The sequence below is a fragment of the Anoplopoma fimbria genome, chromosome 6 (assembly GCF_027596085.1).
Source record: "Anoplopoma fimbria isolate UVic2021 breed Golden Eagle Sablefish chromosome 6, Afim_UVic_2022, whole genome shotgun sequence".
Lineage (NCBI taxonomy): Eukaryota > Metazoa > Chordata > Actinopteri > Perciformes > Anoplopomatidae > Anoplopoma > Anoplopoma fimbria.
The window spans coordinates 4,176,819-4,201,789 of record NC_072454.1 but is presented as its reverse complement, the minus strand read 5'-3'; the positions used below and the strand labels follow the sequence as shown (position 1 = coordinate 4,201,789).

At 37.9% G+C, this 24,971-nt stretch overlaps 1 protein-coding gene across 1 annotated transcript in view; it reads right to left on the bottom strand.

The window, feature by feature from the left end:
* LOC129092102 (1-phosphatidylinositol 4,5-bisphosphate phosphodiesterase beta-1) overlaps positions 1–24,971 on the bottom strand; it is a 25,376-nt gene extending 405 nt beyond the window's left edge. The window contains exons 1-32 of the mRNA XM_054599900.1: positions 24,873–24,971; positions 21,758–21,835; positions 20,586–20,654; positions 19,341–19,481; positions 19,142–19,221; positions 17,685–17,738; positions 16,968–17,043; positions 16,346–16,446; positions 15,456–15,619; positions 13,767–13,910; positions 12,951–13,111; positions 12,553–12,635; positions 12,355–12,439; positions 12,080–12,245; positions 9,724–9,786; positions 9,080–9,083; positions 8,408–8,493; positions 7,256–7,340; positions 6,706–6,830; positions 5,672–5,826; positions 5,352–5,519; positions 5,166–5,265; positions 4,342–4,446; positions 4,093–4,205; positions 3,857–4,007; positions 3,533–3,586; positions 2,743–2,920; positions 2,492–2,624; positions 2,094–2,170; positions 681–770; positions 479–536; positions 225–311 (exon numbers count right to left, since the gene is read on the bottom strand). Coding sequence (XP_054455875.1) covers positions 225–311; positions 479–536; positions 681–770; positions 2,094–2,170; positions 2,492–2,624; positions 2,743–2,920; positions 3,533–3,586; positions 3,857–4,007; positions 4,093–4,205; positions 4,342–4,446; positions 5,166–5,265; positions 5,352–5,519; positions 5,672–5,826; positions 6,706–6,830; positions 7,256–7,340; positions 8,408–8,493; positions 9,080–9,083; positions 9,724–9,786; positions 12,080–12,245; positions 12,355–12,439; positions 12,553–12,635; positions 12,951–13,111; positions 13,767–13,910; positions 15,456–15,619; positions 16,346–16,446; positions 16,968–17,043; positions 17,685–17,738; positions 19,142–19,221; positions 19,341–19,481; positions 20,586–20,654; positions 21,758–21,835; positions 24,873–24,971 — 3,333 coding nt within the window. The remainder of the gene's footprint in view (positions 1–224; positions 312–478; positions 537–680; positions 771–2,093; positions 2,171–2,491; positions 2,625–2,742; positions 2,921–3,532; positions 3,587–3,856; positions 4,008–4,092; positions 4,206–4,341; positions 4,447–5,165; positions 5,266–5,351; positions 5,520–5,671; positions 5,827–6,705; positions 6,831–7,255; positions 7,341–8,407; positions 8,494–9,079; positions 9,084–9,723; positions 9,787–12,079; positions 12,246–12,354; positions 12,440–12,552; positions 12,636–12,950; positions 13,112–13,766; positions 13,911–15,455; positions 15,620–16,345; positions 16,447–16,967; positions 17,044–17,684; positions 17,739–19,141; positions 19,222–19,340; positions 19,482–20,585; positions 20,655–21,757; positions 21,836–24,872) is intronic.

Below are 24,971 nucleotides of genomic sequence, written 5' to 3'. Positions count from 1 at the left end.
CATCACCCAAAAGCCCCTCTTTGACGTCAGCACCGATCCTAAACTGTGTGGGTGTGGAGCTACAGACAGCAGCAGCAGCAGCTTGGAGCCCCGTGAACTAGAATTTTTCCTTGCAGTTTGGCGCATTCAAGCGTGACGTATACAAAGTGGTAGGAGGTGCTTTCCACAGTTTCATAATGAAGAAAAAACAGGCGATTATGGGAGAAAGAGATTTTGTGTTTCACCTTTGGTTTCAGGTCCTGTATCTCCTGCAGGAGCTCACTGTGCTGCTCCACCAGCTGATCATGGCGCTTTGTCTGAGTCTCCTCAAGCTGGAGACAGAAAGACAGACAGAAAAAGAGTCTTATGAAGCGTTTCATGATTGCAGAGAGTAAGTGTTGCAAACATAACATTTTCATCATTAGTCTCAACAGTTTTCAGACTATAGAAAACCATCCAAATAAATCCTGTAACCCAGATTTCTTCATCCTCCGCTCACCCGTTTTATGTTCTGGACGACTTCATTGACGTAGGACTTATTGATCTCCATCTTCTCCCTGGGAACACACAGTCAGAGTTTGAGTTTTTTTCTCTTCTGACTAGACCAGCTGCATGGATCAGAGCATGGAGTGGATAAAGGAGCTACAGCGGGTATCTAGGGTGGATTTATAAACGTGTGTGTGTGTGTTTATGGATCGTACTCTTCAGCCAGATGTTTCTCTTTGGTCTTCGCTTGGTTGATCTTCTCTGTTCTCCTTCGATCCATCTGCCTCTTCAGCTCTTTTTTCTCCCTACAGCAGCAGGATAAACATCAGAGCTCATAGTGGGAGGATTCGGTGAGAAAAAAATGAACTGATGAATTTGTTAAAAAATACAAATAGGACAAACGATGCTCACTGGCTGACTTCAAAAGATCTTCTTACTTACTCAGGGTGTAAATTAGACATTAAACTATCTGGAGAGTGTGTAGCATTAAAGGTTATCTCAAAGTTCAATCAAAACACATAATTCTTTCTAGAATACCCACTTACAGACCTCTCAAACAAACTAGTTTTCTTGATTTTATCACCCTCAAGGCTCAGATACCCAAATATTCATTTATGTAATTTTCTCGGGTTGGTCATTTCCACTGTTATCCCACTAGAGGGAGCGCCACTAATTTTGTGCCATGCTGATTCAAAAGCTGCATGGAGTTTAATTTTATATTCAGCAGCTGTTATGTTGAATGGTTTAACCTGCAAACCTTTAGCGAATTAGCTTAATTGGAAACTTTAAATCTGACTGAGTAGCAGCTATTACTATAAATATGACTGTGAATTGGTTGAGATGCAGTGGATCCTAAATACTCATCTTGTTGTTTTAGTTGTTCATGCATTGGTCTACAAATTGTGTCAGGTTTAGGAGAACATGATAAGCCTGATTAATTATATCTTATTTATGAAGTAAAGCTGTTGGGTTTAAGTTGGGCTTTATTGTGTTTCATCCCTTTGAAAATCTTACAATGATATGATGCCACCTGGTGAACTGTATTTATTTATATACAGTACCAGTCAAAAGTTTGGACACACCTTCTCATTCAATGGTTGTTCTTTATTTTTATTTCAATTTTTTCTACATTGTAGATTAATATTGAAGACATCCAAACTATGAAGGAACACATATGGAATTATGTGGTAAACAAACAAATGCTCAACAAACCAGAATATGTTTTATATTTTACATTCTTCAAAGTAGTTAAATGAGAAGGTGTGTCCAAACTTTTGACTGGTACTGTATATAATATATTTCTCTTTCAATATTTTGTCAATAAAAATTTTGAATTCAATTTGACAAGGGATCACCCCTAAATAACAACAAAGCATCATATTGAACCGATAAAAAAAAAAAGCCACCTCTTGTATTAAAAGCATACCAGAGTATAGAATACAGAAAAGGGACATTTCTAAAATCCCTTCAACTTTCAAAGGTGATAATGTATTGGATCTGTTTCTGCTCTTCCAAATATCAGGCTGTTGAAGCTACTTCTCATGTGAGAGCAGCTCTTAAAGATGTCATTCTTTGTGTGACTAAACAGCCTGATGTGCGTCATTTTAAGTCCCACATTTGTCACTCACTTGTCACAGATGTCTTTGAGTTTCTTCATCTGGGTGTTGTGACTCTCCTCGGCCAAGCTGCTCAGTCGCTCCGTCAGCTGGAGGAAACAGAAACTCTGCTTTTACATTTCACATTAATGTTCGAAGCAAACTGAGCCAACCTAACACAGTCTGTGGAATGAAATAAGTGCATTGTTCTAATGTTCCAATGTAAAGTTTTCAATGTTCAGTTATTTCCATCATTCCAAAAAACATATTTATAGTATTTTTGGGGGGATTTTATTTAAACTTCCTGTGACAAAGAGACTTCCTGCATTAGAAAAAGGGATCTTTTACTTAGTTCATCCAAATATAGATAACCCAAAACTTTAGAGAGAGGGTTGGGGTCAGCAGTAGCAGTTGGTTTTGTGAGACTTTACCATTTTAATGTGCTCTCTCTGAAGGTACTTCTGACTGTAGTACTGTTCCTGCCTCAGAGCCAGAAGCTGCTGCTGCTGCTCGTCTCTCAGCTGCTGGAGGCGCTGGTCTTTCTCGCTCTCCGAATGCGAAGCCCTGATGAATGTAAACATGTAAATAAATGTGTGAATTATGCAAAAAAACACAGGAAATTGTACTAAAAACAATGACATGATTAAAGTAATGAGATGAGGAGAGGGAATGATGTGTTTACCTGCTCTTGCTGCACTGTCTGGCCACCTTCTTGTACTTGTTGTTGAACTCCCGGAGGAGCTCGGAGGTTTTCTTCTGGTGCCTCCTCACCAACTCCTTCAGCTCTTTAAACTGACGTCTCTGCTCCTTCTGGTAAACCTTCGACTGCTGCAGACTCTCTATGGCGCACACTGGGACGTCTGTTACCACAAGTGTTAACACAGCATATTTTAATGCAACTCTAACGTCTTTCTCAGATGTTTCTTTTTCTTCTGTGTTATTTCAGAATGTCATTTAAGATAAATTATTAAAACGACATATCTGTAAAAACGTTTCTCCATAAAGAATCAGACAAAAGCAACACTTTAAATCTTGTGTTAACCAGAGATGTGCTCGTACGTTTCTTGGAAATAAATAATTACATGAATAATGCATTATTATTCATGTAATTGGTCGCTTTGATAATGATCAAAGCGACCAATGGACTAAAGAAATCTATCATTTTTAAGTCAATCACCATAAAAAAAATCTATGTTCTGCTACAAGACGAATACATTACTTTAGTATTTTTTATAATAAAGATGGACTGTAACACCAGTTTATATTAACCCTGTGTTCCTCAAACAAAAATACAGACACATACATATCTTAAAGGTTTATGAGCTACATACTATATAATATACTTTTGATGCTATTTTTGTTGCTGCTGGTTTAGTTTAGTTGTCTTTAATATATTTTTCATATATTCAGTTTTATTGATCACATACCTGGGATTTCAAAAACTCATTATAAGCAGGAATGAAAGTACTGACCTATCAGAACACTTAAAACCAGATCTTCACTCTTTGCTGCAGGTTTTGCTGCCTCTGAAATGCAGAAAAGACACAATCAACATCGATAACAACAATAACGTGAACAGTACTTTTAGCACGATAGCTAAAATGATCAATATGAGCATATTTAAGTTACTACAAGGAACTTTTAACTGGTTATGAAACATACTTAATGTAATACTGATGCCTTTATATGACACTACTGCTTTTGTCCACAGGGGCCGCCAAAATGAACCCAAAATGAAGATGCATTTACAAATCCTTGAATGAGTGTGTTCATCTTTGTTTGCAGGTGTATGCTACCTGTCGTAGCTGCTTGCTGATTGGCTGCAGAGGCTTTGGGCGTGGTGGCGACGGGGGTTTGGCCTGCAGGGCCGGAGGGGGGGCTAAGCCCGTTCTCCAGTGGAGCTGATTTCAGGTCGTTCTTTCGCTCTACACAGCTGTCTGCTTCATCCTGAACAACAACAACCAAGCAGAATTACATCCAGATGTTCTGCTTTCAGGACAAAGACAGAGGAAACACCAGAGACAGGGCGGACCTCAGTCTGCGTGTCCTCCTCCACGTCCTCCAGAGTCAGAGCCGCCAGCTGTTTGGACCTCTGCTCCAGGAGGTTGACATACCGGATAGGATTGGACAAAGCCTCGATCACATCTAGAGAGGAAATATGTAGAAACAGATAAAATACAGAGCTGACAGTTGTGTTCAGAGGGTTAGTTAGGAAGATTATTCTGTTGCTTCTTCAGCAGCCAAACATGTGTTTGTAAACATGTATTTACATATTTCATACCTGCAAAGGTGTCTGGGACGTAATCTTTGACCACGATGTGGACAAACACAGCCGGTAGAATCAGACACTGGTTTTTCTCATTCCTCAAGCTGATGTAACGATAACCTAAAGGAAACATTTACCAACACAGAGTCTGATGTTACATCATTTGGGTTATTTGGGGTGAACAGTATTAATGTAGGAATCTGGCAGTTAGAAGACAGACAGAGAGAGATGCCATCAGCCATGTAACGACAAAAATACAAATTAAACCAAATTTCATTTAAATTACATTTCCAAACCAGCAGCATGTCTGTGCTAACAGATGGAAAGAGGTTTTTGAAAACAGTGGAAGCCCAGAGGTAAAAATAAATTGGAAAGGCTGGTAGTTTCTGAATAATATGACTAATATATTAGTGTATTTTGAGTCTACACAGGTGTTAAAGGAAAAAGAGAATGAAGTTGATATAATACAATAGTAGTTTATCGTAATTTCAGTATAGAAAAGTCTTGATTGTTAATAAGACAGTTTTAAACAATCATTGTCTGTTGAGTTTTCTAGCATAGTGCTGCATTTACTCTATAAAAAGCCTTTTTTTCTTTAATAAATAGAAGAATTTAATTGAATGCAGGGTAATAAAGAAGAGTGAAACTTATAGAAACTCAAACTTTACTGACATAAATAGATGAAGACACTGCACTGATTGGATCTCTGGGAGATGAAGAAGAAGAATTAAAAGTAGCAGAGATTATAATTTTTGGGGTGAAGTATTCTTTAAAAGTATTTCACAGTTGACAGAGAGAAAGTCAGTGATTAAAGTGATGAATGTGACTAATATAACTACCTGGTCTTATGGCAGAAACTGGAATAATCCGATGACCAATAAACTTCCCTCCTTCCTCAAAAGCAGCGATCCTCAGAGAGGCCAGAGTTGGAAGAATCACCTGTCAGAGAGTTGTCATATCGTTTGATTAGACAGCTGTGGCATCAGATAAGATTCAGCTGAATTACTCCCTTTCCCTTTCCTCACCTTTTTGAAGACAATCGGCTCTTCGTCCCACACTGGGTTGACGGCGTTGTTGTTCTGGGAGGTTTTGGTCTTCAGCGCTTTCCTCCTGGTGTCTGCAGGAAGTCCAAACATGTCCACCTCCACGTACACACCCACCCGCCGTTCAGTCAGAAACTGGCCTGAAATCACCTAAAAAGCACAGACAGACGTGGAAACAGACAGATACAAAGATGAGTCAGCGAAGGAATATAAAGAATTTTACACAAGCATAAATGGTAAGTTCCTACAATCACAAAAACATTCTGAGTGCTTTAAGGAAAAAGAAAGTTCTGCCGCTGTACCTTCACAGAGAGGGTGTTGGCAACTATACCATCCACTGTGTTTTCTGTGAACGGGTCAAAGTGTTTGTCCGGACGTCTCATGAACTCCGGCTTCAGTCTGTAGCCACTCCGACCGTTGTACTCGAACATGAAGAGATTCAGCTGCATGGACAAATCTGGAAGAGAAAGCTACGTTTTAAGTTTTGGGTACAAATAATTTGCAAATGTGATAAAAGCAATTCTGGTTCATTGGTTCAAAAAGGAAAGGTACAAGATGCATGCACATAAAAAAACTTTGTGCTTTTTGACCCTCGTCTCTTTGTGAGTTACAAAGACAGGACTAAAAACTAAATTTAGGATAATTTGAGCACTGACTGTCCTTAACACTGAATCCTTTCATTGATGCAATTAAAAAAAGAAAAAAAGAAATAAGAGACGTATCAATTATGGGTCCAAAAGAGCAAAGAACATCCAGTCACTGGAATAATTTTTACCATGCCACTAATGGCTGCTTGAAATCAGAGCTTTGTACACTTTGAATTCATTAAATATATTCTCAGATTCAATCAATTTTTACTTTCAGGGTCAATTCAGCGACTATGGTTCTGTGTTTGCAATAACCGGTCATGGTCATGGCAAGTGTTATATTATATAAAATTATAATATTTATAACCACTGGCAGAAAATAATACTTTTTGCACTGAATTATAGAGAAGAGTCTTGTGTTATAGAGGTAATATTAAAATGCCCCCTGCATTACTCTGCTGCAGTAGCGGTTATGAACTACTCGAGGCATTGAAAAAAAAACTGAAGGTCAGGAGATGACTAACAATAAAGGAAAAAACGTATTTCTGTTATAATGTAATAAGCTATCTTCTTTTCTTGTCTATTAGTGGATAATTTTAGGTCTTGAACCTTTGACATGAAACAAGCACACTGTGGTTGAACTGATTACAGCCTGTAGATACATACAACCTTTAAGAAACCTGCCAAAAAAAGGTTTAGAATCACTGCTCTGTTGTATTAAATGTTGTCATTCATATACTTTTACTCACCTATAGTTTGGTAGTTGAGAGCCACCAGTTGGCAGCCAGCGTTCCAAAAGAGTTGCGGCATGAAGTTGGATGAGTCGACTCTGGTTCCTTTAGGATAGATACGACTCAACTGTGATTTATTATATCTGGTTAATGTAAAGTTAAGAACAATTATAAAGTCATTAAAATCATTTTCTATCCCAATGTCGTGCCAAATACTTGCCAAAAACACTGCTGTACTTCAAAGATAAAAAATAAGAAACAAAACTTAGAGAATGACAAAAAAATTATGTTTTTGTAAAGATATTATTACAACTACTTAAACATGTGTTTCCACACTTATATCATTATATATGTTCAAATAAAATGTATTGTACCTGGTACACACTGGTATAGAGACTTTCAAAGATAGTACTAGTGTTACTGACATTAAAATTCATATTAAAACTGAGTGGGACATATTTTCGGAGGTTTTTACAAAAAGATAAGCCTCAAAAGAGGAAGAGGAACATAAAGTATAGAAGCGGTTGCCATGGTGTGGTGTAGCTGCGATAACCGTTGCCAAGGATACTCTACAAACTCCACTGGTGACTTTGTGAGGTGCTCCAAAGCTTTGGTCTCCACAAAAGACGACATGTTGTAACAGCGGGCTGCCTCTACACACACACAGACACACAGAGACATTATTTTAGGCAATATTTTCTCAAATGACTCCTTCATCATCTTCAGATATTTAAAGCAATCACTCTCTGCATTTCAGTCATTTTTATGCTTCCGTGGTAAAAATGCAAGGACCCAAACTTTGCATACCGTTGGATCATTATAAAGGTCAAAATGACATTTCAAGAGAAACAGGGGGATTAATGACAGAAGACCAGCTGCTCAATCATTGTATATTTTTCATCAAAGAATATCCTCGAGACGTGAAATGTTGATCCATGTACAGAGAGAGCTGAGGCATGAAATGAAATTGAAGGATTTAGCAGCTTTTGTGAGCGTGCTGTTCCAAGAATTGTCTTTGAGAAGAGAGAAATATCAAACTATGGGCCTCATGCAGGAAATATTACCAATCTGATTTTGTTAGTAGCCACTGATTTCTGGGATTCTTATTTTTGATCTTAACTTAACATTTTACAAGTGGTCGAGAAAACAACCTTGTTTTCACAGACCACAACGTCCAATGCAAGAAACACACAAGTTTGAACTTTGCTGAACATAAAACAACACACAAATATCATATAATCAATTTATACTGTTATAAGTTTTGGAGTAATTGTAATGATCAGATATTATTTCCTGGGTTTAAGAAATACTTTTGATCCATTGATCCCTATTAAGACTATAAATACCTTTGTTTGATAGCTTCTGAATGGCTTACATACTGTTTTTAGATGCTTCTTTAAGTTTATTTAACAGAACCTCAATTTCAATACTGCTGAAGTTCTTATTCTTACTTTTTGGTGGAATCTCTACATTTCTTGGGCATCTCCTAGAATATTTGCACACGGCACAACACCCTTATATAGTGTTTAGGGAGCGCTATGTAAAACAATTGGCAACACACCTCCAACTTGTGATCAAGTGGGATTCATCATTCTGCAGATTTGGATGTTTAAGAACGTTTAGTGCAGCTGGAGTTGACCTCTTCTTTTCTTTTAACAGAAAATTAAGAGAAATTATACAATAGATTTAGGAAATGTTGGTTCTTATATGCTTTTCTTACTCTTGGATGTTTCAAAGGAGGTGAACTTGGTTGGCTGGACATAGTTCACCAGAGTTGACATTTCCTCTGTAGCCACGGCCTCCGCTCTGCTGAGCCCTGAAACAAATAACAACAGGAATAAAGTTTAAGAGTAAAGTTACACATATTTAAATCAGTGGTTTAATGGTGTCATGGCTGCATTTATCCAATAACATGTACAGGACAAATGTTGGGAAGAAACAAGTCCAACAGATACACATTTTTCATTGTTTTGGTCTTGTATTTCAACAAACTGGAGTTATTTTTCAGCACATATTGACAAAAAGCAGAAGCATCAGTGAGCAGTAACACCAACAAACAAGACATCCACATAAACTTTCAAAAACAAATACACACACACACACACACACACACACACACACACACACACACACACACACACACACACACACACACACACACACACACACACACACACACACACACACACACACACACACACAATGTGCAAACACACTAACCTCTCATAACAAGACCTCACAGCAGTCCTAGTTTTCTTGTTAGTGTTTGCATTTGCTTTCGTCCTATTCTTCTCTTCTCTTTAGTGAATTACATCCCAACACAGGAGCAGTTTGTTTCTCTGTTTACCAGATTGTGTCTGTTTTTTCTGTGAAGATAAACTTAAAGGGAAACTCTGCTTACATTACACATGTTTTTGTGGAGGTCTTGTGGAGTACTACTGCAAGCTGTATGTGGTAAAAATGTATTATTAATCTGATAAATTGCCTCATATGATGTCACTTGAGTCACTGTGCTTAGGGCTGAAGAAGTATGAAAAATGACCCACAAATCTAAAGTAAAAAAGAAGTGAGTTTTCCAGACTTCTGTATGGATCCTCATCTCAAACAACTGAATCTACGACCTAACCAGTTGCAGCTTAATTGCATTGTGGGTAATGTAGGCTCCACGTTTTGATGAGGAAGAAGAATGTGTGGAATAACAGACGATAGCTGCATTGATTTTCATTGAGTCTGACAACGATAAGAGAAGTTTTCTTTTAATGTAAACTCGATCAAACCAGTGTGAACAGTGGAGACAAGTAAACAAGATAGCAGCAACAATGCACATTAAGAATAAACAACAACAATGACAGCAACGCACTGCAGCGACAACAGCAACGATAAAGCACAAATGACAGCTGATATTAACAACAATAACTTTAAGGGACATAAAAGATTAACAGTGACAATGGCATAAAGAATAAAGAATGAACGAAACAATGAAACACATGGCGACAGCAGCGAGGCCGACCGCCCCTCAGCTTTGTATGACGTCACCACTGACCTTTTTACCATCATCATCTTCATCATCATCATCTTCCTCACTCTCAGCCTCGATCTCTGTTAAAATTAAAGTTAAACAATTCTTCATCCTCATCGTCTCGTCACCCTTCTTCTTTTGTCCAAGCATCAAAGAGCAGTCAAAAAAACCTGACCCTGTGAGTTCAGCTGTACACAAGATAACTCATTACAAGGTTTGAACTCTCACTGCAGATTAAACGACATCAGATAAACACTTCAGTTTAATGACATCAAGGCCTGAAAAAAGAAACGTTTGGGAGAAATTTAGGTGCAAGAAAACAATATTATGAACATGGCAACTACTACTTACTTTTGCAGATTGCATTTGCCAACAACGATTATGATATAAGATTATCTTTCTGAACAAAACTTGTTAGTATCATAAACTTGTGTTTGCCACGGAGAACATTTTTGTGCAATAATCCAAAATCCAAACAACTCTGAGTTTAACACTAACTTTTAAAAGTGCATCAGCTTTTAGTTTTAGCCAAAACGGCCAGTTTTTTTTAAGTCATCTTATATTTGAATGAATTAAGATATTATGCAGTCATACCTCCTCGGGTTCATAATGAAAATGATAAACAAGTTTGCATAATTTTCAAACCTGCTCAAATATGGCCGGATGCTTTGTGTCTATTCGGGATCACAAATTTCCCTTTTTGTTTTTGGTTCAGGTTCATCTGGCTCTCTGACAGTAAAACCAATCAGCTATTTTTTTTTCTGTGATGTTGAACTTTTCACCACACAGTCAAACAACTCATTTTGCTTCACCATTGTCACTAAAACCTGCACATGTGAGTAAACGCACTGACTTCCACGTGCCGTTGGTTCTGGTTCTGACTGTAACAGCAATATTTAAATATCACTAATGCAACAAATAAAACTAGCTATCCAAAATATTTGTGCGATATTGTGCAGCAAAATAACAATATTTTGCAACTATGGCTGCTATTGTCATTTAAGATTGCCATTTTAAGATATTAGCAACACATTTTTCCATTATCTGTTGCGAGTATCTGTGGCAACGTTAAAAACTGGTTGCCACAGATGGCAGCCAAAGGCCAAGAATTGGTTGCCAATTTCTTAAAATAGCAACCTGGCAACCCTTACTGCCGAGCCCTGAAAATGGTTAAATGTTTCCTCTGTAGAAACGTTTGAAACCTTCTGTCAGTTTGCAAGAAAACATTAGAATCAAACCAATAATAAACCAACAGGAGACATGTATGTAAAATATCTGAGTAATACAGACAAACTCATCCTCTGTGTTCGGATTGCAAGTAGAAAAAAACACCAATCATCAGAATTCAAACCAAACAGCTGCCTGTAGTTTAGTAAACAACCCTCTGCTTTAACTGCTCTGCAGGTGATTATTCAGCCCACTCATACATTCACTGGCTGGGTCACGGCCGGCGTATGAGTATGTACTTCAGCATGACGACTAGTCTGCTCTTTGTGTACGGCTGGGCTCTCAGTCCCAGACCTGTTTTTCAGGGTTTTGCACATCAAAACGTGTCAATAAGGCTCCCTAATTTAATTTAATTGCTGTTCTGAGCTTCCGACCTCTTCTGGGATGTCCTGCTCATTACTGAGACATCCCTGATGAGGTGCAGAGAACTGCAGAAAAAACCCCCAAAAGAGAGCAGTGTGAGCAGGAGGAGCTGAGTTGTCATTTTGGTCAAAGTCATGATGGACATTATGTGTGTCCTCTCTCAAAGGCTATTCTAAGGAGACTCTGAATCCAGGAAATTATTTGGTACAATAACTATATCATATTTTTTTTGTGAATTCTGATGTTTTAACTTCAATTGAAAACACATTTTTATAAGATGCAGTTAGAAAAACCCTGTAATTGCCATTCTTTTAAATAAACGTGTGATATTTGTCACATTTTGACCTCTTTCTCTAAATTCTTCTCGTCTCTTTCTCCTTTTATTTGTTCGATAAATATGTAAAAAATAAACTGGACAGTCTGAATCTCTGTGAACAAATCCTTAGTGGCAGCGTTGGAGCTTTAGCGCCATCACTGTACCTTTTTCAAACTGGAGCTTATTTGGTGGTGACTCATTTTTGTGAGGACATACATGTCTGCTGCATGTGGATATAGTTCTAAAGATCAACATAAAAAAAACAATAAGTGCCGCTATATGAGAGCCTGAGTGCTTTTTGGGAATAATATCTTCCACCCAGCAGTTCCTGTAGCCTGAGAAACCACCAGTCATTACGGCCTGTTATGCGTTTTGATACAAAGACTGTCAGTGTGTCACAGCTGAAAACATTTCACATGGGTAACTAGGCTGTAAAAAAAAAAAGTCCTTTTGTCTTTGTGTCTTACCTCCTGTGTTGTTGCTAGGAGACACTGGTTCGTTGCTCTGATTGGCAGGTTGGTCCGTCAGTCTTTTGGTGTCCGTGTTAGTGGAGGGTTTGTGGGATTTCTTGTTCTTGATGATGATTTTGCCCATCAGCTCCTGAGGACTGGGCAGGGGGACCCCAGACTCCAGCTACACACACATAATGGAGATGAAAGAATAAATTGATAGTTGTAGCTAAGAACAGGTTATCAAATATATAAAATAACATTTGTCCTGTTTGTATGTGTGTGTTACTTACAGGGTATTTGTCCAGAGGGTCAATCAACAGAGCATCTCCAAAAATAGATTGACAATATTCAGCCATTTTAGCCTGCTGCTTCAAACTGACAGATAGAAGAGAGATAGATGAGAGATATATATAGATAAACATGTTAAATTGTAATCCATCCATATAGATCACTTAAATCAACAAATCAATAATGACAGAGGTTCTTACGAGTCCACGTGGTTTTCAAAGGAGAGTATGACAGGAAAAGGTGACGTCTTGAAGGCACACTCTGCAATAGCTTCAATCACTTCCTGGAAAAAACAACAACAACAACAACAAAAAAACAACTCTTTGGTGGAACTTCTAACAACTAATAGACACCTGGAATGGGATGAGGAGCCCAGACTTGACACTGCTTTGTTGTGAGATGTCCCAAGGCAAAACTGTTGGAAACCACTGGCATAATCTTGAACATTGTCTTATGATTCCCTTTGTGTGAAATCTTAATCTGAGATTAACCGGGGTTGTCAAATAAATGTAATGAATTAAAAAGTTGAATATTTCTCCTGAAATGTCAGCAATTAACCTAAAATGGTCTGAACAAACTGCTTAATTCTAACTCAAACCTTAAATGGGATTTCCGACGTCATGGTGAACCCGTGTGTGATGACGGGTTCCTCCTCAGCGGTTCGTCCTTTCCACACATCTAACTCCACACAGCGGCACCCGGCCAGAAGAACCTGTCTGTACATCTCCACCGAGGAGCTCCCCGCCAGCTGGCCCGCTGGAACACAAGTAAGACATTATTTCATACTAAACTGCAAAGTTACCTCTTGTCCACATTGTTAGTGATAATAAACACCTTTATGCTGGACAGAAAAGTGTGTTTTCACCATCCGAAGGCACCTGAATATCACCAGGACACAACCAGAACCTCACTTTCTAAGCTGATCTCCAGTCAGATACTAATAAACTCCTTTTTTTAGGATGTTGTTGAGTTAAATGTCACTCTGAAGAACTATAAATGGCTCAGAGTGGAGCTTTATGTTCCCCTGACAGCTTTTACAGTGTGAACAGAATAATAATTAAAATAAATACATATTTTATTATTTTCTTAATGTGTATCTGACTCTATTAACTTACATGTAGATTATATAAACATTATTATAAATAAAATACATAATATATTATTTTCTTATTGTGTCTCTGACTCTTTTAATTTACATATAGATGATAATAATATTTTACTTAACTTAACGGTCATCTTGTCACAACAAATAAAACATTTTGAACAAATAAAATGAACTAAATTAATAAATGGAAGTTCACACTGCTGTCTGCCCACACTAAAATGGAAAAGTGGAATGTACTGTGTGTGTGTGTGTGTGTGTGTGTGTGTGTGTGTGTGTGTGTGTGTGTGTGTGTGTGTGTGTGTGTGTGTGTCAGGTAGGTATTATGGGAGGAGTTGATGATGTAGTGAGACAGCGGGTAGCTCATGTCTTCAGACTGATCCAGTTTTTCTGGTGGGATGACTCCGTTCTCGTCACTGGACAGATAACTGGACAACGCCTGGAGAGTGATGACGCCTACGAAACAAACAGACATCATAAGGACATTAAAGTGAGAAACCACACTTTCTGTAACGCTCATGTCTATAATGCAATATAAATATACTCATAATGCTTCATAATCTGATTATAGCACTATAAATATAGATATAAGCCCTCATAAACATTTATAATGCTTTATTACAATAATCACAACACATTCTAAAGAATTGTATAATGACTTATAAGGTCAGGTATCATTATACTTTATAATTATAATTATTTTTGGAAGAATCATAGTGTGTTATTATACATTATTATCTTTTTATTATGCATTATAATATTTATAATGTAGTTTAGTAAGAGTATGAGCTACTCCAAGTGGTCATTGTTTGCTTTAAGTAAAGTAAAAATTTGATTTAGAATGTATTTTGTGTGATTTAATTATACATTTGTTCACTTTACTCAAAGAAATCAATGACCACTTATATTCACATTATACTACATTATTAGAGTGATTACAATGTATAATAAAAATATTATAATGTCTAACAAATACAGGAATTAGAACAGTATGATCCTTGCAAAAAAAAAGTCAGTGTACAGCAATCATGAAGTATAATAATACCTGACCGGATAAGGTGTTAGAGTGCTTTTAACTATAATTACACAGTGCTGTAAGCAGATTATAACACATTATAGTTATGTTTAATGCATCATAAACATTGGCATCACCACACATTTCATAGTTATAAATAATTTATGCATCCTGCAATGTTCATTTAAGACTCTCTGATATCTCTATATTTTTCAATATATTTTAGATCTGAAACTATTGCCTATTAAGCTTGAAAAAAAACCTTCTAGATCGAACTATATGAGTGTATTGTGATTATTACATAAAACTACTTGTTACACATTAGAGATAAAAACGTCAGAATACTTCCTGCTTTGCTACCGAAGAGACACATAAGCTGTTTGAACAAATAAGAAACTGTGCGGTTCTTCTGGACACTCTCTTCATGCCTAATGTGAACATTTTCATCAACACTTATTGTTAAACAGTGTAATAATATTTGTGAGACCCTATTCTATTGCTTAAATTACCACTACGAGCCATCTCCTAAACCAGATTCGTAGCTAAGTATTTTCTAACGATGTTTCCCCTAAATAACAGCTTCATTTTGACTTAATTAATATGCAAAAATCCATCTAATCTACTTCAGAGATAGAAATAAATATCATGAAAGTCGTGGTGCTGGTTTTAAAGTTGTTGCCAAGTTTTCTTCTGGAAGGATTGAACACAAATGTGAGCTTTTTTTATCAGTTTACCCTCTGAGGGAATGTGGGCGGGTTGGAAGAGTATTTTGGTATCGACGCATGTTGGAAAGTACATGTTGCTGGCAAACGCAGCTGACCAGCTAATGGCATCGAGCTATTTAGGAATACAGTGGAAAAAATAGCAAATATCCTCCAGACACTGTGTGTGTGTGTGTGTGTGTGTGTGTGTGTGTGTGTGTGTGTGTGTGTGTGTGTGTGTGTGTGTGTGTGTGTGTGTGTGTGTGTGTGTGTGTGTGTGTGTACCTTGCTTCAGCTGTGCCTGGTCTTGTTGGTACCTCTCCATCAGAGCGAGTGTCTGAGCCGGACGGAGAGGCGGGTAGAGGATTTCATTGAGCCTCGGGTCTCTCTGCTTGTTGTTGATGAACTCTGTCATCTGATCGAGTGACAGCGTCCCGTCGCCCCATCCTCTACACAACAGAGGTCACAACAGAGGTCACAACAGAGGTCACAGGGTACAACAGGAAGTCTGCAAAACATCTTACTTTCAAAAGCACTGAAATATTTAAATAAAAAGATCCAATACAGTTGCAATGTGTCCATGTGTTATCTTTTCCTTCGTTGATTAAACTACATGTAAAGGGATTCGTGCAAGTTAAGGAAAACTAAGCTGATACTCATGTTTTAATATATGAAATGCCATTTTTTTTATTACCAAAGAGGAAAATAGGATGTTATTGTTTGAATTAGAGCTGAAAAATGGGAGGATTTGAAGGTTTTGTTAGTCTCAAATCAACATAAACTGAATTCCTTTGTGTTTAAACTGTTTTTTTTACTCAAGATGATTAAGTGAGAGATGAAAACGTATTTGTTAGATTTCATAGTCTAATTAATTTAAAATAATCGACTGATTAATAAATAATTCCCTGAACATAATAAGAGCTAATGCTGTGATTAACACTCCAAAGTTAAAGACACAGCTTCCTTCTTTAATCCCTCTCTGTGCACAAGTGGGACAGAAGATGAATCATAAATTCATCATCCTAACCATATCAAAGAAATTGGCCCGAAGCAAATAACAACACACTTAAAAAGAAAAAGAAGCAGAGCAGCTTGTTCAACATTAATAAGTCTTTGAGCTGATCAGAGGTCAGTGACTGTAGCTGTAAACCAGGAGATTTTTTTTAAATACTTACTGCAGTTTGAAGATGTTGCTGAGCTCATGACGAGGACACAGACTGTCCAAAAAGCTCCTGTAGACCTCGAGTGTGAAATCCTCCAGTTTGATGCTTTCTCCCTGTCGGATATATAGGACACGGACGTTAACACAGCCACATTTTTTAATTAGCAAGAACGGAAACTGCCAGTGTCAAAGACAGTGCATCAGCTTCCAACATCTCCTCCTCCTACTTGCTGTAAAAGATTTTGGAAACCTTGAAAAATAATCAAACATTCCTCCTCCGTCTTTGATTTATTTCCCCAACTCTTCTCCATTTAAAATAAGCTTTTCATGCTCACAAGAATATTAAATGTGAGATTCAGTGTGAGCAGGGAATCCAACTTTCTTTATGCTTTTCACCGGTTGCTTCGAAACTTGATGACCCAGATATTTGAGCTCATTCCAGCTCTCAATGCACAGACTCAATCTGGACAAAAAGCATCAGATAGGAGCTTCGACACGAATTAGAAAATGGAGAAAGATGAAGGATAGAGTTTGAGAAGACTCTGTAAAAAGATGTATCTTTAAACTATAAACTCTTGTGTGTATCTACTGTTTACTGCCACTAATAATAACACAAACTTATGTGAAGTGTTTACCCGTCCGTAGGGCAGTTTGCAGTTCTCCAGGGCGTTCTCTACTCTCTTTCTGTCCGATGAAAACAGTCGAACAATGCTGTAACAGACAATGACATCACAACATCATCAACCCCCACACGAAACCCACTTTTCGACTTCCTAAAATATCTCCTCCCTCTAATTAACCACAACAAATTTACTCCTCTGACTCCCCCACATGTTGTCAACTTACTCCAGGAAACTTCCTTAAATGTCCCTGAACATCCTGCTTTTTTAAAAATGTCACTTTAACACATCTTTTACATGACAACACGGACGTCCTTGCTTCTTAACATCCCCCAAAACTCTCCTTCAACTCCCCAAAAGTTCACCTCCATTTCCAGGATATAACAGTTGACCTTAATTCTGCACCAGCTTTGCTTTAAAAGAAGAGCTTTCCTTCATAACTGTATTATCCCATCTCATGCTCTGGCAGCAGTTGATTACCAGGTCAGTGCTGAATTAAGCACCTTCATGGATCCTGTCCCTGTTTTTGCTTTCCCAAGTGCACATGGAATTAAGTGTATTTTTGGAAGCAAGGGACAGAAAAGAGCAAAGTTTCAGTTTGTGCGAGTCTCTACAGATTTCCTCGGGCTATTTTCTCACATCCTCCACACCATCTACTGTAACATGTGCCTCAACATTACCACAGAGGCATTGATTAAAGATAAGGAAGGTAATGATAATCAGAAAACTCACTTCTTGACAGGAATTCTCCCCTCTGAATTCGGCTGGAGAGTTAACCGGATGTACCTGAAACAAAGAAAGTACAGAGGCTGAATATTACAACGTTTTTTGATCAAAGTGTAAATTTATCGTGAATATAGATTTTATCAAAACATCCTTTTGATGTCTTTTATATTAAATAATGTCTTGTCTAAACTTCTTAAGTGATATTTGTATTTGTTACTGGGCATCTTATCTTCTGATGGAGGTCACAAACAGATCTGAAAGATTGTGATAACAAATCTGAAACAAAGCTACATACAGAATATCGTCTGTGCCACTAATGCTGGATGCTAAAAAGTTAAAATGTTTAAATCATCTGAGAGAATTTGGTCCAGCCTCATTCAAAATGCAGATTTCATTGAAGTGGAAGCCAACAGTCTTTTGGCACTTTTTCCATAAGAAAATGGGACATTTAAATGACTTTATGCTTATTTAAACATACGACCAACGTTGAAACCATCAGCCTTGAACAACTAAATATAACATTTCAGACACTTCATAAACATACACCTCGTCACAGTAGGAGTATTCAGAGACACATTTACTGTTATCTGATGTAAACTATTGTTTCTTAATCCTAAACCATGATCCAAATTTACTTGAAATCTGAATTAATTTAAGATTAAAACAAAAGGTCCCATTAAAGGCCTTTACACATCGGTGACCTGACCAATAAATGACACAAAAATGGGAATTACTTGTATGCGAATATTATATGTCTAGGACCTTTATTGTGAAAGGTAAGAACGGAAAGACAAAGAGATTTTATCCACCTTGGTTCAGGACTGTGGAGCCTCTGTTTTGTGTTTTACAAAGAAGACGAAAAATGTATTGATTGAATGTCTTTTTAAATAACTTGAACAGGATATGACTTATTTTGTGCTATATTTTCTCATTATTAACAACTCCTATGAGAAGATCAATCCAACAATGTGTTAGTCCACCTTTTGTTTGTTCCTACTGAAGTTATAAATCTTTGTAAAATGGGTCACAAATATATAGCTTCCTCAACAGATGGGCATTGCGGTTTTCAGCAAACGTTACTAAAACAGGAGGAAATTGTGCTTTTGCTCAGGGATTATTTTCAGCAGTGGATTAATACATATTTAATCTACATCTAGTGAGTATTTCAGGCAGCAGGACGGTGTATTTGGGCTTCTATGGCACAGAGGAAGAAGATATATATGAGGCTTTGGAAACTGAGACAGTACAAGTAAATAGACTGAAGATAAAGTGTGTGTACGTGTGTTTGTTTGTGTGTGTTTGTTTGTGTGTGTGTGTGTGTGTGTGTGTGTGTGTGTGTGTGTGTGTGTGTGTGTGTGTGTGTGTGTGTGTGTGTGTGTGTGTGTGTGTGTGTGTGTGTGTGTGTGTGTGTGTGTGTGTGTGTGTGTTTGTTTGTGTGTGTGTGTGTGTGTGTTTTTACTCACGCTTTCAACAGACTGTGGTCTCTGTTGAGATTGAGGCTCAGAAGGTTGGAAGACAGAGAAAATAGTTCCTCACACCACACCTACAAAAATCAGACACCCCATCATCATCATCATCATCATCATCATCATCATCATCATCATCATCATCATCATCATCATCATCAGTGCTCTGACATCACCACTGTAGTGAGTTCGGTACCTTGGCTTCGTCCTCCTGCGAAGCGATGAAGTTGAGCTGGTTGACGTTCACAAGGTCTGAGGCCGTAACCACGGTAACCATGCGGTTCTCAAGCCGGCCAACCAGGTTCCCCACATCCAGCAGCTCCCGCAGCTTGGCCTCCTATTGGACGGCAAAAGAAACAACAAAGCTTTGGGGATAAAAAAAACAGAGGTCATGCTGGAGGTGCACAGACGAAAGGATGGAAAAATCAGTGAAATATCTGGTGGTTAAACATAAAAAAATTGCTTTTAAACTGCTGTCTGTTAGGGTTTATGTGGGAGAGAACTCAGTCTCTACAAGGCATCTGAAACATATGAGTCAAATATGTTATTTTACCATGCTTATGCTATATGTGGTGTTTTGCTACTTGGCTGAAGAGGCTGTCAGTTTCAGTTGGCGTTGTCCATTTCATGTGGAAAACTGCCAATGTGCACACATAGGATTGGCCCTGAACTATCCATTATGCTCAATACACAACATTTATTTAGTTATGAATGTAAAAAACAAGCTCAGGCTTCTTTGATCCAATGATATATGAGAAAATATAGTGTGTAACGTAGTTAATCCCCTGAATATCAATGACAATGTAGTGTTACAATGCTCTAAACCCGACTTTGTATATCACTTTTATTAGTGGAAGTAATTCTGACTACTTTGACTTGTTTTTATACTGGAATTAAGACAATATATACACACAGTATATTCCATTTCATCTTATCTTTCCAGTTTTCTTAATGTGTTTCTTTAAGAACGTGGGTGTGATCACAATACTTTTAATACCCTCCTCTGCACAAACTGAAAAGTCTTAGTGGGGAGGAATTCCTCCAGCTTTTGAGGAGCTTTTCTTCTGCTACATGCAAGACTTGTTACAACATGAACATCAATTTCTGGATGACAAAATAAATGCGGAGGTTGAGAAAGAAACAGAAGTGCGAAGATAATTGGATATTTGAGAAGCAGCCACTGTAATCATGATTTATAATCATTTGAGAACACCAGTCAGCTGGATAGTGGTGTTGATAGGGCTGCAACTGAATCAAATATATCGTATTCTCTTTTATCTGTAGAGTCCTTTTTAAAAAAAACATTCCCAAAGAGATTTCAAGATGTAGGAAGATATAACTTAATGACATGGCATCAAATCACTTAATAAAACATTTGATAGTAGAAAATATAAACACACTATGAAAGAATAATACCAGGTAATCAGAGAGGTGATGGTACCTTTGGTGTTTTGGTGCTTCTCCCCGTTCTGACATCTTTTACGATGTTCAGGTCCAACAACTCTGTCTCCTAAAGAAAACACACACACACACACACACACACACACACACACACACACACACACACACACACACACACACACACACACACACACACACACACACACACACACACACACACACACACACACACAGTCAGCTGGAGCTAAATGCTTCATCCTGTTTCCTGTTAAGGATTTAAGCCCACCTGGAGGGAAAGTGTGTGTGTGTGTGTGTGTGTGTGTGTGTGTGTGTGTGTGTGTGTGTGTGTGTGTGTGTGTGTGTGTGTGTGTGTGTGTGTGTGTGTGTGTGTGTGTGACAAACAATGATCAGATGCTGTTGATAGGCTCTTGGTCTTTGCAATTTGAACTTGTTTGTACAGCCTTTCATTGTAGTATATCTGAACAGTTCTTGTATATTTATATATAAAGCACATTAACATTCATAGTACACATCTTTATTACATTATTGATGCACAAACTATAAACGTATCTTCTGGTAAGTAAAAAAAAATCATATTGAGATTCTCACTTTTTCATGCAAGTTTCCTTTAACTTATATAAAAAATCAGGAAACTGCTTTCTCACTATCTTTGATACTTTAACCCAATAATAGAGGATTAATACACAACAATCCAATTTTTGGCTTAACCTCCCTGCTGCATTCTGGCAGCACAATGTGCGGAAACTGGATATTGCAAACATATATGTAAAGAACGGACAATGTAGCATTAACTTTAATGTTACCCAGTGTTGATATGAGTACCTGTAGCTATCGGCCACAAAGAAAATGAATGGCCTTTCCAAAAAAAAAAATATGTAATCAGTTTGAATAATAAAATGGAAAATTATTCAGAGAATATTTGACAGAGTCTCATTTAAAATGGAGATTTTACTAAAGTAGCAACCTGCACTCTTCAAGTGCCAATTAATTTTGGTCAGGAGTGCATAAATTAAGATAAAAGGTATTTTTCAACTAAACTGTAATTAGTCTTTGACTCAGACCCTCGTCACAATTTGATGACTTCACTACTCAGACGTGAATTTTTTAATCAATTAACTAAATGTGTTCCTTATCATTTGGATAGTTTACCACCAAGTAAAGGCAATTTAAGACGGCTCATGGGTCCTCCACCTTGTTTTGGTCGGTCCAGTAGAGGTAAAATCCATGTGGATCCACGTGAAGAGTCACCGGCGTCACGGTGGACAGATCCTACAGAGAAACACAGGTAGAAATGGCAAACATTTCCTGCACTTCATGCACTTAAATTTCACATAATATACAAAAAAAACAACATTAGTGCCCATGGAAGGAACTACTTTGTCATAAAAAAACCTCTCACAATGGATTGGGCCCCTTCAACTTTTTAATGTGCCTATTAAAGAGGGAACACTGAGTGATTTTTGCACAAAGAAATCTTACAAAAATAAAGTTCTGTTCAGTTCATGACATCCAGCTTTTGTCCCTGTTGCCACAGTTACCCAACATGACAGTTTGTAATCGGTTCCAGGTGGAATCAGGCAGCTGTCCTGATGTTTTGTCGTTTGAAAAGCTTTCGCGTTTTATATGAAGAATATCCTTCAGGGGGAAACAATGTATTTTGTTCATTTGTTTTGCTGCCACTGATAAAGACTGTAGTGTTGAACTGTGTGATTCCTAAAAATGATTTCATGGCAGCCGTGAGGGGAGGTGCAGTAAAGAAGAAGAAATGCAGCAGAAAGTGCTTTACAATAAAAGATGATAAACATAGAATGAAATAAGAAACTTCAGTGGATCATTTCAGACTTAAAAGGAAACTTTGAAAATTTGACGTCAATATTAAGCTTCTGAGGCCGGAAGAAAACAAAGACACACACAATTTCCTGCCAGACAGAAATTCACTACAGGTCTCAATTAAATCAAAATAAAAATGTTTCCTTAATCTTAAAACCTCTTCCTCAGGATGTAACCTCACTGCAGGTCTTATGCAACCACTGATAACGACTATAAAAATAAAGTAAAAAATATTAAAATCAGTACTCATATTTGCAGCATGCACCTATACATCGAATGCAAAAAATATCAAGTAAAATACAACATTTAAAAAGAACTGCAGATATGCACAAGTGCGATGCGTGCCAGAAAAAAAAGTGTATTTGGAAAGTCACAGCTAGTTAAGATACGTTTTATCTTTTTTTTAAAATATTTCTTTCCCTGATATTTAACGGTAGTTTGTTCCATATCTTTTTAACTGACAAACCTGATCAACATTTGGCGATGTATGCATTTTTGTTCAATAACACACCAGCATATACAAGAATGAATTAAAAGCAGACTTCATATCTAAACAGGTGGTTTCTAGTGCGTCTTTCTGATCCTCTGAGCTTATGGTTGAGCACTGGGAAATTAAACCTGCTGACTGAGGTTAGGGGAAGATTATTGTCATGAAAATGACTAACTGTTAAGGTACAGTGAAGGTAATCCAACTTGCACACTTTGTTAAGGTTATGACAAGAGTGTTGTCATGATTAACAGAAAACAACGTTGACTACTGCCAGTCTCTTTGAACCGCCACACTTTATTTTTCACAGTGCGATAAAACTCTGCTTTCCATTTTGGTAATGAATATAAACATGTTTTAATGTGCTAAGCTGATGAAACAAATACCCATTACAGATTTGAGCTTTAGGGAAGAGCTCATAAAATGCTGTTTGTACTGTGTAGAAAAAGCAAAAAGAGAATTGAAATTAGTAAAAGATCTGTAAAAAAAAGCACAAGAAAGAGTGCATCTGTCGGCGGGATCTCTTGTGGGGAAACAGTCTGCTAATATATTCGTACAGATGTCAGTGCTAATAAAGTTTTTATTTTTCTGCTTTCCTCATAAATAGTGCAGCGTGCATTCAAAAGAACACCAACTAGAAGAAAAGAAGCTCAGAAGATGGTTAACTAGATCCCTGGTTGTCACGCGTTGGCATAGCAACCAATTCTATTTTTCATAAAGCCTAGCTCTACATGTTGGGAGAAATTCAAATATCAAGACAGACGCACACACACACACACACACACACACACACACACACACACACACACACACACACACACACACACACACACACACACACACACACACACACACGCACACACACACACACACACACACACACACACACGCACACACACACACACACACACACACACACACGGTTCAGCCATGGTGAATAGATTGAACAGTATATTGGATTACTTCTTCCGTAAGTATGTTTCATGATAATATATGTCTCAATGCATTGAATTACACACACACACACACACACACACACACACACACACACACACACACACACACACACACACACACACACACACACACACACACACACACACACAATCGATTCTTTCTCACACACATCCGATCTGTTTAGGTGGTGGTAGCCATCCCAGTTACCATGGCAACCGGACAGCATGTTTCTCATTGTCAGGGCTCCGTACTTCAGCATACCGACACACACACACACACACACACACACACACACACACACACACACACACACACACACACACACACACACACACACACACACACACACACACACACACACACAACTACCTTCAATTGGGTTTGACTGTGCATGTGACAGCACTGGAGGAGTTCTGCATGTGTGTGTTTTATACATAATTAAGTGCGCACACACACACACACACACACACACACACACACACACACACACACACACACACACACACACACACACACACACACACACAATGCATGCTAATAGTTTCCATACCAACAGGTGGCATAAAGAAGGTAACCACAATAGCGTTTCACACACACACACACACACACACACACACACACACACACACACACACACACACACACACACACACACACACACACACACACACACACACACACACACACACACACACACACACACACACACAGACTGTCACTCCCCTGTCTATCTTGCTGGCGTCTAATCCACAGGTACTTACTGCCAAAGCTCAATCAACAAATGAATAGTAAACACATCTGACAACATGGCACATTTTCTCCTCTTCCTCCTCCTCTTCTCTGACTCCCATTCCATTCCACTGGATTCGATTCAAGTGGGCACGATGAAGCCATTCTGATTGCTACAATATATTTTTATATTACAAAAAAAAGACAGATGATCGACAAAAATGTAATGAAATTAAAAAGCTCTTTGGCTTTGGCTCTTTTTTTGTTGTTGTTGTAATAAGTAAGAAAAATCCATCTCCTTACCTCGTCCCATTTAATGAAGTTGCTTCCATTCCTCAGCGTTTGAGAGACGGAGGGAGGCTGGAGTTTCAATGCATGGACCCCCGGCTGAGCACTCGCCAT